This window comes from Amborella trichopoda, chromosome 3 (assembly GCF_054954075.1).
Source record: "Amborella trichopoda isolate Santa Cruz 75 chromosome 3, AtrichopodaSantaCruz75HAP2 v2.0, whole genome shotgun sequence".
Taxonomy (NCBI): domain Eukaryota; kingdom Viridiplantae; phylum Streptophyta; class Magnoliopsida; order Amborellales; family Amborellaceae; genus Amborella; species Amborella trichopoda.
This window is the reverse complement of record NC_142338.1, coordinates 25,245,670-25,258,108: the sequence shown is the minus strand read 5'-3', so window position 1 is coordinate 25,258,108 and position 12,439 is coordinate 25,245,670. Positions and strand designations below refer to the sequence as shown.

Genomic DNA, 12,439 nt, shown 5'->3' with positions numbered 1-12,439 from the left:
AAGTGACCTAAAAAGTATAATCCTTCCACATAGTAATTAAAACTACTGTTTTTTAGTTTACCAATAAATTAATTAATATTATTTTTTGATTTACCAATAAAATTAATAATTGTTATCACGTGCAAAAAGCATTTTCGATAAATTAATAAGTACGAATTGATACTATTTTTTGGTTTACCAATAAATTAATAATTATTGCTACATGCAAAAAAAAAATTCAATACATTAATAATTACGAATTAATACTATTTTTTTGGTTTACCAATAAATTATATTTACTATCACATGCAAAAATAATTTTCGATAAATTAATAATTATGAATTAATATTATTTTTTGGTTTACCAATAAATTAATAATTTCTGTTACATGCAAAACTACTAGTGGCATAAAAGTCTAATTCTTCCATATATTACTAAACTGAATTAATACTATTTTTTGTTTACTAATAAATTAATAATTATGAATTAATACTATTTTTTGGTTTACTAATAAATTAATAATTGCAAATAATACTATTTTTTGGTGCAGGTCAAGCCAACTCCTAGGCGCCTTTAACACCGCCTAGGTGAGCACCTAGCGAAAGCCCCTTAGGATAAGCCACGTAGGCTACGACTAGGCACTTTTCAAAAATGCTGCCTAGACGGCTAGGTGGCCTAATTTTCGTTCATTGGTCCTATTTCTTTTCTCACTACTTCCAACCATGTCTTTTTGGACCTACCCTTTACCCTTTTCAGCCTTCCACTTGAACTAACTTGTACTTCCTAATAGGTGTTGTACTGGAATTCTTCCTACACCACATCCTCAAATTAGATTGTGACCAGCCAACTATCTCGTGTGTCAACTCTGCACATTAAGAAATCATATGGCAGTCGGTTGGTATAGATTTGGTCCCACCTTCAACATGTCTAGTCTGGTTTGAGAAATCAGGTGCCTTCATCCCCTCGGTCTTCTTCAATATACTCATTTCAGTCCACAAACCAGCATGCTATGGCTCAATAATTCCTTGTCCAAATATGAGCATGATGCAGTTGAATGATGGATCATGGATTCTCGACTCCAAAGCAGCCAGCCATGTGTCCAGTGATGTAAATTCTCTCTGCTTATTCCTTATCATGGTAGAGTAACTGTTATTACTGGTGATGGAAACAGTCACCCCATCACTCACGTCAGAAATGCATCCATTTCAATTCCACGTTGTTTGTCTGTCCCAAATACTCTTTTTATTTCCCACATTGATCGTAACATTGTGTTCGTTTGTCAGTTAGCTTCCAAATCCTGCATCATTTTCTCTCCTTCCTCTGTATTTGTGAAGGATTTAAATACGAGGAGAATGTTAGCTGATGGAGAATGACGTGGAAGTGTCTATTATCTGAAGGGAGCTAAATCCTCAAGTAGTTCGAAGTTCGCCACAGTCTTAGTCTTAGTGTCTGCAGTTGGATGATTTAAGTCTTGGATGATCTAAGTCATATAAACACATAATTGATGCTTTGCATCACCATGTTGGGCATTGTAATCACAGTTTCACTAAGAGTCTTGATATAAGGGGATTGTGATCCATTATTTTAGTCCAAGTCCATAATTTGTTATATTCTAGTTGTCATGCATTCTTTCACACACTTTGATTTGTTTCTCATAATAAATGAGTCGCTTATCCTTTTGAGCTAAGTGCATTCTGATGTGTGGGACCCTCTCCCAAAGAATCTATTCTTGTACCAAATACTTGTTACATTTGTTGACGATTATAGTCAACATACTTTGATCTTCTTAAGAAAATATCTTTGTTCACTGTTCTCCGACAATTCAAATTCTTTGTTGAAAACTATTTTTCCCCATAAAATCATTAATTTCTGAAGTGTTGGTGGAGATGAATTGAACCTCATATTACATGTCACGAAATTTGTTGAACCTCGTTTTACATAATCATTTTTTTTCTGAAGTTAACTGTATTGTATTAATTAAATAGAATCAATTACAGATAGAGAGAAGCTTCCATAAAGACAGCTTCAATCAATCTTTTTTTTTTTTTTTGAAATTTTACATAATCATTTGGACTTGTCTATCCTTGAAGTCATGACCATGATTGCATTCCATGTTCTTGCTGGTTGAAGGCGCATAGTAAAATCAAATAAAAGAAAAATCTCTTCAGTTAACAACTTTTACTATAAGCATTATAATTTTCTTTCCAAAATTTTAATAACAAGGCACTTGGTTATCTACTTCTGCTGTGCCTAGTCCAAAACCCCCATAATCATGTAGGGACTTCTAAAATGTTCTTTCCAATCAATCAATAAAATATCAAAGTATGAGAAGTTGTCCTCATATGACTGTGCGCTTGTGCTCAACTCTTCTAAAGCATAATGGTGGACCCACAAATTCTAGTGTGAAATGGTTATGAACTGAAATTTCATGACTTACTTTCTAGTTCACATAATAGTAATCTGCTTGTCTGTGTAGGTTGTGGGGAATGACTTGCTATTTCTTGGAGATCTCTCCTACTATGAGGACGTTGCATCTATTTCTTGGACGGCTCTTCAGAATATTCTTGATTGTCTGCTTCAAGTGCCAAATTCTGTAAGCATTCACTTCAATGTTTACGTTGAATTCGCAAGCAATATGCTCAAACTCGAAGTCAATTTTTGACCCAGTCAGAGCAAAAATTGAGGCATGTTGCCCAAGTTTTCCATTTAACCAAAAGCTCAACGCATTTTTCTGCTCAGAAAGTAACTTTTCTCTGCCTAACATAGAGTTAAACTTGAGGCCAAATCTAGCTACGAAAAGACATACTACTACAGAACCGACAATATGGTTTGGTTTAATTCTTGTTCATTTAGTTTTAAAACTGAAACACATAGCTCAGCCTCGGTTTTTCATAATAATTTCTTGAATATTGATTGTAAGAGGACATATAAAAGATGTTAGGAAAGAAAATAACATCATGGGTGAATCTTTTGCCAATAAAAAGTTGATAATTTCTATCCAGGTTACACAAGGAAACGGCGCACTTGAAGCATGTGACTCTATCACGATGTCTTTAAAGGTATTTCAATTATGTGCCCCTCCTTTTGCTATTTAAAAATGATGAAAACGGTATTAACCATCTTAGAATTCACTGTTTTTTTTCCGATGTTCAATTACTATTGAAGTGGGCTTTCTTTGTTGAGTGGTACTTAAAGTTAACAAGTGTAATTCTGCAGCTAACAGATGAAGTATCCAAGGTTTGCTATGAACTCATTGGAATTGCCCAGTCTAGTTTGCCTCAGATTAACCAGTATCTTAAGTATTTACTGGACGTCTTGAATAGGCAGTCATTGAAAAGTGCAGCTTCTTGATTAGGCTATGTTTTTATTGTACATGTTATTCTTACCAGAAGATTCCTGTCCTGTCCTGTCCTGCAAGATCTTCCTTTGTTTTCTGTGTGCATATTTAACGCATTGTCTTTTCCCCCTTGTTTTACCAATTACAGAGCAAAAATTATTTACCCATTCGACCTGACGTGTTCTAGAACACCAGGATCATTTGTACCATGCAGAGGGATCTCTCTCTCACTCTCTCTCTCTCTCTCTCTCTCTCTCTCTCTATGTGACACGCACAATGATAAATTACAAGGGGTTCAAAAATATGGTCCTACACTGTTTTAATGGCCATGGGCCTAGGGCTGTAATCGGGTCTGGCCAGTCAGGTCCAGTTCAAGATATAAAAACTTAAAATACAATAATAGTTTATATGTTATATGTACAAATGACATTAGCTGTGTTGCATGTAGAAATAAAATAAGTGATTATGCAAATAATCGTGTAAATTTATGCATTGAGAGTATGTAGATGTGCAATAAGCGTTTATATAAATAGTTTCATAAATATGCAATGGAATAGTACATTGATATGTGTATAGATATACAATGAGAATAGAAGAATATAGATTATTCAAAGAGCAAAAGATTTAGATAATTGTACGAAAAAGAGAGAGGCCCTTGAAAAAAAGACAAAGTCCTAATTGAAGAGATAATACGATAGCATAATATTTGGTGGAGTTTAAAATTATTTATTTGAAGATAATGAAAGACTTGAAGACTGGAGAGCAAAGGTTTTTTATTTTCGGTTTCTATCACTAAATATTTGTAAAAAGTGATTATTTGGTAGAATTATTAAAAAAACATTTTAAAATAATATGAGAATTGAGAATTGGAAAGCATGGGCCATGAAAACATGCTCAAATTCAATTAAAGAACATAAAACATTTTATTGACGAACTTTCAGATATCATCATATAGATATACAAAAGAGAGAATGTAAAGAGACTGCCATAAGGAGAATACTTGGTTAGACTTCAACAAATCTTCTTGAAAGAAGGTTAGAAATTTTGAATTATAGGATCTGTTGCATATTTAATGCACTAAAATGGCAAGCCTTCAATTACTAGAGTTACCTTTTATTTCTAGAGAGATAAAGTAGTTATTGTTGGAAATTGATTTCTAGAGTGAGCAAGTAGTTATTGTTGGAAATTTATTTTTAGAGTGAGCAAGTAGTTATTACTGAAAATTCAGGTAACAAAATTTGTATGTGAAATGAGAGAAATGTCTTATTGTTATAGAGTGAGGAAATAACCATTAAGTGGAGAGGTATAACTCTTTATTAGATGGTTATAATGGTTTAACTACTCAACAACCAATAACCACCACAATACCCAACATTCATATGGTGTATCTTACAATCTTTAGAGTTAGGGTCGTTTATAATTCTTATTATATGTATTCATCTCTTAACTTTGGCTTAAGGATATGGTATATATAGATAAACGTATATTTAGGTACGGACTCTAACCCATGCTAACTCCATTTTAAGGTCCCGAACTCAATTTTGGGGTCTTTGGGGCATCTGTTTCGCCACAATTTTGTATATTTGACCCAGCCAAGAATATTGTGAATAAATTTTTTAAAAATTTGCTTTCTAGAAGGCAGAAAATGTAGTGGATACAGGGTCTAGATCAGGCCCTGATGGAACTAGTTTGAAGTTTAAATTTCGTCATATCATTAGATGAATGACACAAAAAGCAAATTTTTTATTTAGACATAAGCCACCCAGGAAATTGATTGGCCAAGTTATGGAGTTGAAAGAAAATCGAGAAACAATCTTTCGTTTTTTTTTTTTTTTTTTTTATCCAAAAGATACGCAAACAAGATTTAACGCTTTTGGGAGAATCAAAGTAGAAAAACAGAGATAAAATACCTCATAATACAGAAAAACATAGCTGAAATAAGGTTTTGAAGAACCAGGGTAAAAAAAATAGTGTTGTTTTTAAGAAATGGTACAGAGGAACTGTAAACGAAGAGAACGTAATGGCCAAAAAATTAAAAGAAAAAAGAGGAAATTTGGAGCGCGGGAAATAAATAGCCAAATTGGGGAACGTCTATTTCACTGCCCCTTATGTTTGGATCAGGTATCTATTGGCCTAGGCTCTATGAATAAAGCCCCGCCTCAAAACACTTTCGACAACAAAAATTTTTAAAATCAAATTCCAACATCTATAATAAAATTTAAAATTCATAAAATAATACACTTCTTGCAGATCGATTAACACTTAATTTTAGGGCAAAATGGACGGCCTAGATAATTTTTTGCAACATATACTATTTCTAGATCTTTAAAACCTTCTTTTTCTTTTTTTATAAATATAATGTTCAAGTCTAGCTGATCGATGTAAAGGTTTTTCAATACTTATTTATACAGTGAGGTTTTACTTATTTTAATAGGGTGCTCAATATTTTTAGACATTTAGATACCTTTAAAGTGCTCAAGTCTAGATGATCGATGTAATTGTATAGACTATTAAAGTGCTGAACATTTAGATACCCTTATCCTATAGTATACTAACTTTTTGTTTAAGGGTATTTTAAGTAATTAGTCAAGGGTTTCTCTAAAAAAAAAAGTAATTAGTCAAGGATAAATTAGAAATTCCTAATAAAAACAAATGTATTTATTAACAATAGTGGACAATGACATCATTGATATGGTGCGGATGCATTAATTTTTTTTAACTACTAATAAAATACCACTATTTTTTATAAAATATCTATTCTACCCTTTTACATGATAAAAAATGCCCCTACTTCAAAAAAATTGCATTACAATTCAAGGGTATTTTAGTATCCAAAAATATTGAGCACTTTAAGGGTCTACACCACTAAGTGGCATAGCCAAACAAAATCCTATATATATATAGAGCAATGATCTAATGCAACGGTTGTATCATAGTATAATGAAACAACACTTCTAAAAAACAATGTTTGTGGTATTCGTAAGACCCCAAAATTTGCACACACACTCTCTTTATCTCAATAATCAAATCCTCCCCAAAAAAAAAAAGTTCAATTTGAACCCTAGGTATGGTTAAAATGACTCCCATCCAAAAACGAATATAGACCATTCATTTTATGAATTTCAAGATATTAGCCTTTATAAATCCAAAATCATTTTTTTATTTTTTAATATTGTTCATCTAATGATAATAAAGCCATCCAAAAAAATTGGAAATGAAAAAATCCTTCTAAGGCCTAGATCTAAGTATCTCACCAAAATGAACGGCCTATGTTAATTGGGCTAAAAAATTATTTTCTAGGTTGTGTTTTAAATTTTTTATTTTTTAAGATTGTTTAAGAAAATGAAAATAGTGTATATTTTAAAATTTGGATCAAACAAATGGCCATAAGAAGATTTTTTAAGGTTGTTGCATTATATTACTATGCAACCGTTGCATGAAATCATTATATATATAATGGTTTTTTCCGCCATTTGATTTATTTCACGGCATATTTTGAACATAATGAGTTCAATAATTAGGGTTTTTAATCTTTATTGTGTCTAGTATGATTTAAAATTTTCAATTTTACGTAATCTGGTCAATTACAGCATGAAATTTGAGATGAACACTGAGATGTCTGCGGAACCAAAATTCCGCTGTTTTTTTTTTTTTTTCCGCCTTTTGATTTTGTTTTCATGATATATTAAAAATAATGTGTTAAAAATTTAGGGTTTTGATTCCTTATATTGTTGTTTATCAGAAAATATACTCAATTGGATGTAATTTATTCACTTAGAGGTGGATTTTTGAGTTAAAATGGCTTATGTAAAATGGCTCTGTAAAGAACAGACTTTTTTATTTTTTATTTTTTTATTTATTTATTTTTTTTTTGTAATCCATGATCGAAAGTTTTGTAATACTTGATCGATTTTTTTGTAATCCATGATCGAATTGTTTTTTTTTTTTTTTGTAATTTATGATCGAATTTTTTGTTCTTTTTTTTTTTTTGTAACCCATGATAGAATTTTTTGTAATCTATGATCGAATTTTTTGTAATCCATGATCGAAATGTTTGTTTTTTTTTCTTGTAATCCATAATCGAATTTTATTTTTTATTTTTGTAACCCATGATAGAATTTTTTGTAATCCATGATCGAATGTTTTGTAATCCATGATCGAAATGTTTGTTTTTTTTTTTTGTAATCCATGATCGAAATGTTTGTTTTTTTTTTTTGTAATCCATGATCGAAATGTTTGTTTTTTTTTTTGTAATCCATGATCAAATTTTTTGTTTTTTTTTTTTTTATGTAACCCATGATAGAGTTTTTTGTAATCCATGATTGAATTTTTTGTAATCCATGATCTAATTGTTTTTTTCTTTTTTTGTAATCCACGATCGAATTTTTTGTTTTTTTTTGTTTTTTTTTTTTATAATTCATGATCGAATTTTATGTAATCCATGATCGAATTTTTTGTAATCCATTATAGAATTTTCATTAATCCATGATCGATTTTTTCGTAATCCATGATCGAAATGTTTGTTTTTTTTTCTTGTAATCCATGATCGAATTTTTTGTTTTTTTTTTTTTTTTGTAACCCATGATTGAATTTTTTGTAATCCAAGATCGAATTGTTTTTTTCTGTTTTTGTAATCCACGATCGAATTTTTTGTTTTTTTATGTTTTTTTTTTTTTGTAATCCATGATCGAATTTTATGTAATCCTTGATCGAATTTTTTGTAATCCATGATCGAATTTTTTGTAATCCATGATCGAATTTTTTGTAATCCCTGATTGAATTTTTTGAAAATTTGTGATTTTTTTATTTAATTCATGATCGAATTTTTTTTTGTAATCCATGATTGAATTTTTTGAAAATTTGTGATTTTCTTTTTTTAATCCATGATCGAACTTTTTGAAAATTTGTTATTTTTTTTTTTTAATCCATGATCGAATTTTTTTTTGTAATCCATGATCGAATTTTTTGAAAATTTGCTGTACTTTTTTTTTTTATTTCTTTTTATCCATGATCGAATTTTTTGAAAAATGATGATTTTCCGAAAAGATGTGAAAATCGTGATAAAGTTTTTATTATCATGATGTATTAAACCCAATTTTTAATTTTTATTGTTTGAGTTTGCTATAATTTTTCTTCTTTTTTTTTTCCATGATCGAATTTTTTGAAAAATGCTGATTTTCCGAAAAGATGTGAAAATCGTGACAAGGTTTTAATTATCATGAGGTATTAAACCATATTTTAAATTTTTATTGTTAAAGTTTTTGTTGAAAAAATTGTATGTTGATGGATTATTTATGCAAAAAAATGCATGTTATTATATTTTTAATGCAAAACTGTATTTTTTTTATCTGTTGTTCATGGATTTTTTAGTTGGAATGACTGATGTTAGCTGGCTCTTTGAAGAATTGTTTTTATTATTAATTTTTTAATGCAAAAAATGTATGTTTTTTATAATTGAGTTGTAGCCATGTTTGGAGCTTGCATTTTGTATTATATTATTCTGAATGTTTGTAATTGATATGTACGAAAATATTATTGTCAAAAAAGGTATTTTGCAATAACAAATAACAACAAATATGACTACATGAACTACCGCAACATATTATCACTACACATGGTGATTATTTTTCTTTTTGAACTGTCAGGTTAATTTTATACTTTTTACATCTTAAAACAGTTGAATCATGTCAAGATCTGTAGAAGACCCTGCATGGCAACATGGGGTCAGACTTGATCCCAACAAGAAAGACAAAATTATTTGTAATTACTGTCAAAGAGTGATAAGTAGTGGGATACATAGGTTCAAGCAACACTTGGCAGGGGTTAAGGGAGAAGTTTCTGCATGCACTAGTGTCCCTAGTAATGTAAAAAAACAGATGGTGGCAATTCTTAATGCTAACAAAGGTAAAAAAATTGCCAAACATAGGATGAATGAGGAGATAGCTAGTTTATATACACCATCAAGCAGGAATGATACAGAAGAGCAATATAATAATGACCTAGAAGAGCAATATAATAATGAGCTGGACATGGCCACAAGATTGAGTTTACATGAACAATATCAGAGGGAACGTGGGTATAGAATGCCCGGTGGGTCTAGCTCAGACATGCATGGTGGGCCTAGCTCCGATATGCATGGTGGGCCTAGTTCAGATATGCATGGCAGGCCCAGCTCGAGCATGTATGGCGGGCCCAGCTCAAATATGTATGGAGGGGTTGGTGGCAATATGTATCACGGAGAATCAGTTGTTGAAGAAATTGTTTCTAGGTTACCTAGGAGTGCCAGTATTGCAGGTCATGGTCGTAAAGACCCATTTCTCTCAAAGCCTAAGTCACAACAGATGACCTTAAAAGGCATGGTTAAAGGTACAAAAAACATGTTAGGGAGATATGTTGGTAAATGGTTCGACGATAAAGGGATTCCCTTTGATGCAGCCAATAGCCCATATTTTCCACCTATGATTAGTGCAATCCAGAGAGTTGAGCCCGGGGTAAAACCCCCGACGGCATATGAGCTCAGTGGGCCAATATTAGATGAAGAGGTAGAGGAAGTTAAAAAGTGGATTGAAGAATATAAACAGAGTTGGCCAAGAACTGGAATTACTCTCATGAGTGATGGTTGGTTGAATAAAGTTAGCAAAAAGGAGTTTTTAAACTTCTTGGCCTATTCCCCAAAAGGTACAACTTTTTTGTCTAGCAAAGACGTATCAGGGACGAAGAAGGATGCAAACTTCTACATACGACTATATGATCAGATAGTGGAGGAGGTGGGAGATAAGCATGTAGTCCAGTTTATTATGGACAATGCGCGTGCATGTGTTTCTGCGGGCAGCAAGTTGATGGATAAGAGAAAGCATCTAGTATGGACCCCGTGTGCTGCACACAGCATCGATCTTATGTTAGAGGAGATCGGTGAGATCAAAATTGTGAAGGAGACTCTAGAGGAAGCAAGGTTGGTGTCGAGATTTATATACAACCACTCTAAAATTTTATTTCTGTTTAGAAAACACTCTAAGAAAAAAGAGATAATCAGGCCTGCCATAACCCGCTTTGCGACCGATTACTTAGCTGTGGACTCCATTCGAAAATTTGAAGGTGCATTAAAGAGATTGTTTACTTGTGAAGAATGGTTAAATGACCGCCTCTCGAAGTCCAGTATCGGTATGAAAGTGGACAACATAATCTCAAATAGGCTGTTCTGGTCTCGATGTTCCAGTGTTGTAGAGGCCACTACCCCTTTGGTCACGGTATTAAGAATGGTGGATGTTGACAAGAAAGCTACCATGGGTATCCTTTATGAAGGTATTGAGAGGGCGAAATCAGCTATTGGGGAGAAGTGTAATTTTGCTAGCAAAGTGATCGAGATTATAGAAAAGAGGTGGAACACCAAATTTGGACGTCCAATTCATTATGCTGGTAAATATATATTTATATCATTACAATGTTTCAGTTTAAATTATTTTTTTATGAAATTGTAAATGACATTTTTCTACCTATATATTTTTTAGGTTACTACTTCAACCCAAATTTTTTTTATTTGACACTTGAACAACCCCACAAGATTATAGAAGGGGTCAGATACATTATTGCAAGGTTGGAGAGAAGCCATCGAAACCAAGTAGCAGCAATACAAGAGGTATTATTTAATGTTTGGGTAAGAACTTCATTGAGTTGTTATATTTATGAGGAATAATGCACTAAAACGTAATATATTTGTTTTAGCTTGCTATGTATAGGGATGCTATAGGATCCTTCGGAACTAGACTTGCCAGAAATTCTCGAACTATGATGGATCCAGGTTATCCCCTTGCTAATATTTTGTTCATTCATATATTTAATCTTATGAATTGTTCTTGCCCTTACAATGCTTTTTACATTTTAATCCAGCTGAATGGTGGGAGATATATGGTACTGATGCACCTCACCTAAAGAGGATAGCAATCAAGGTGCTCTCCTAGACATGTTCTGCTACTGGCTGTGAGCGCAACTGGAGTACGTTCTAATGGTTGCACACTACTAGGAGGAATCGACTCGCTTCTGAGAAGCTGCATAAACTAGTCTACGTTCATTATAATTTAAACCTCAGAGAGCGACAAATAAGAAGGAAGCTTGAAGACTATGGGCCGATAGACTTAGACACAATATTTGTCACAGACACAGCAGACCAATGGGTAGTAGAAGAGGAGGAGCCAGTGTTGCACAAGAGAGCGTTCCTTGAGGCTATCGGTGATGAAGATATTGAAGAAAGTGATGAGCAGCATGAAAGAGGAAGCAGCCAGCCAATGTATCCACAATATGTCGATGATATTGTACCTAATGAGGGAGAGTCGGAAGGGGGTCTAAGAGAAAATGAGAGAGATGATGATTCTGAGGCCACCCTATCCCAGCCATATTATTCACATATCGAGTCCCAACAGCAACAGTATAGGGATGAGCACGACAGTGCAGGTGAGCATGAAGGATGGACAAGCTTCGGGGAATTTGGATTGGGAACACAACAAAACACTAACACTCAGGGATTTGGGAATAGTCAGACGCCTGCTAATAGCGATGATTCGTTTTTAGATCGAATCAATGAATTGTCAAACGAATTCAATCAATGGCACCAGCGTGACCAAGAAGAACAACAACGTCGTCTATCATGTTATTTTTAGATCGTATGTTACTAATTTTATGCTTTATTGCAGTCCATTATGTTGATATACTTATTCCATGATAATTCTATGTTTATCCTTTTGTGTGATGTAAATTAAATGCTGAATGGCGGTTCATGCAGGGAAAGAACATATCAATATTCGCATATTCATTCAAAAACATGAAAATTCTTAATGGAGTACCCTTATTTCTTATTGAATTCCTAAAAAACAATATTTATAATGAATTTTAATAATTTTTTCGGATTTTTTTGAAGCTTTATTCTGACCGATTCACTCGATTCTCGATTCGGATCGCCGATTCGCCGATCCGGATCGATTTTTTGGGAGCCCGATCCGGGTCACCGATCCGTTTTTTAAACCATTGATATGAGGTATTTGAAATCCTAAAGAAATTTATGGATTTTCAATGTCAAGGATTTTTGTCATGGATTTTTTTAATTTTTTGTTTGGATAAACTATATAAAA

The 12,439-nt window shown here is 32.6% G+C and overlaps 2 protein-coding genes across 30 annotated transcripts in view; both read left to right on the top strand.

Moving 5' to 3' along the window:
* Nucleotides 1-3,526, top strand: part of LOC18437299 (uncharacterized) — a 122,302-nt gene extending 118,776 nt beyond the window's left edge. For all 28 annotated transcript variants that reach the window (XR_016050989.1, XR_016050988.1, XR_016050987.1 and 25 more), the window contains 3 exons: nucleotides 2,457-2,573; nucleotides 2,983-3,039; nucleotides 3,197-3,526. Coding sequence is in view for 21 of the 28 variants with exons in the window: in XM_020669112.2 (XP_020524771.1) it covers nucleotides 2,457-2,573; nucleotides 2,983-3,039; nucleotides 3,197-3,331 (309 nt within the window). In the remaining 7 variants the exon portion in view is untranslated. The remainder of the gene's footprint in view (nucleotides 1-2,456; nucleotides 2,574-2,982; nucleotides 3,040-3,196) is intronic.
* A 4,653-nt stretch (nucleotides 3,527-8,179) lies between these two features.
* LOC148782817 (uncharacterized) lies at nucleotides 8,180-12,164 on the top strand. Of its 2 annotated transcripts, none has more exons than XM_088862291.1 (4): nucleotides 8,180-10,733; nucleotides 10,826-10,953; nucleotides 11,040-11,115; nucleotides 11,472-12,164. In XM_088862291.1, the coding sequence occupies exons 1-4, from the start codon at nucleotides 9,002-9,004 to the stop codon at nucleotides 11,969-11,971; spliced, it is 2,436 nt and encodes an 811-aa protein (XP_088718417.1). In that variant the 5' UTR covers nucleotides 8,180-9,001; the 3' UTR covers nucleotides 11,972-12,164. The 2 variants fall into 2 exon arrangements, with proteins under 2 accessions (XP_088718417.1, XP_088718418.1); XM_088862292.1 differs by having other exon boundaries at nucleotides 11,205-11,587.
* Nucleotides 12,165-12,439: the final 275 nt, after the last annotated feature.

Bases quoted from the DNA above. Each gene is read 5' to 3' on its own strand.
- LOC148782817 (XM_088862291.1), top strand. From the start codon at position 9,002: ATGTCAAGATCTGTAGAAGACCCTGCATGGCAACATGGGGTCAGACTT. The intron at 10,954-11,039 runs GTATTATTTAAT...TATTTGTTTTAG, and splicing joins AAGTAGCAGCAATACAAGAG to CTTGCTATGTATAGGGATGC. The intron at 11,116-11,471 runs GTTATCCCCTTG...TATTTGTCACAG, and splicing joins TCGAACTATGATGGATCCAG to ACACAGCAGACCAATGGGTA.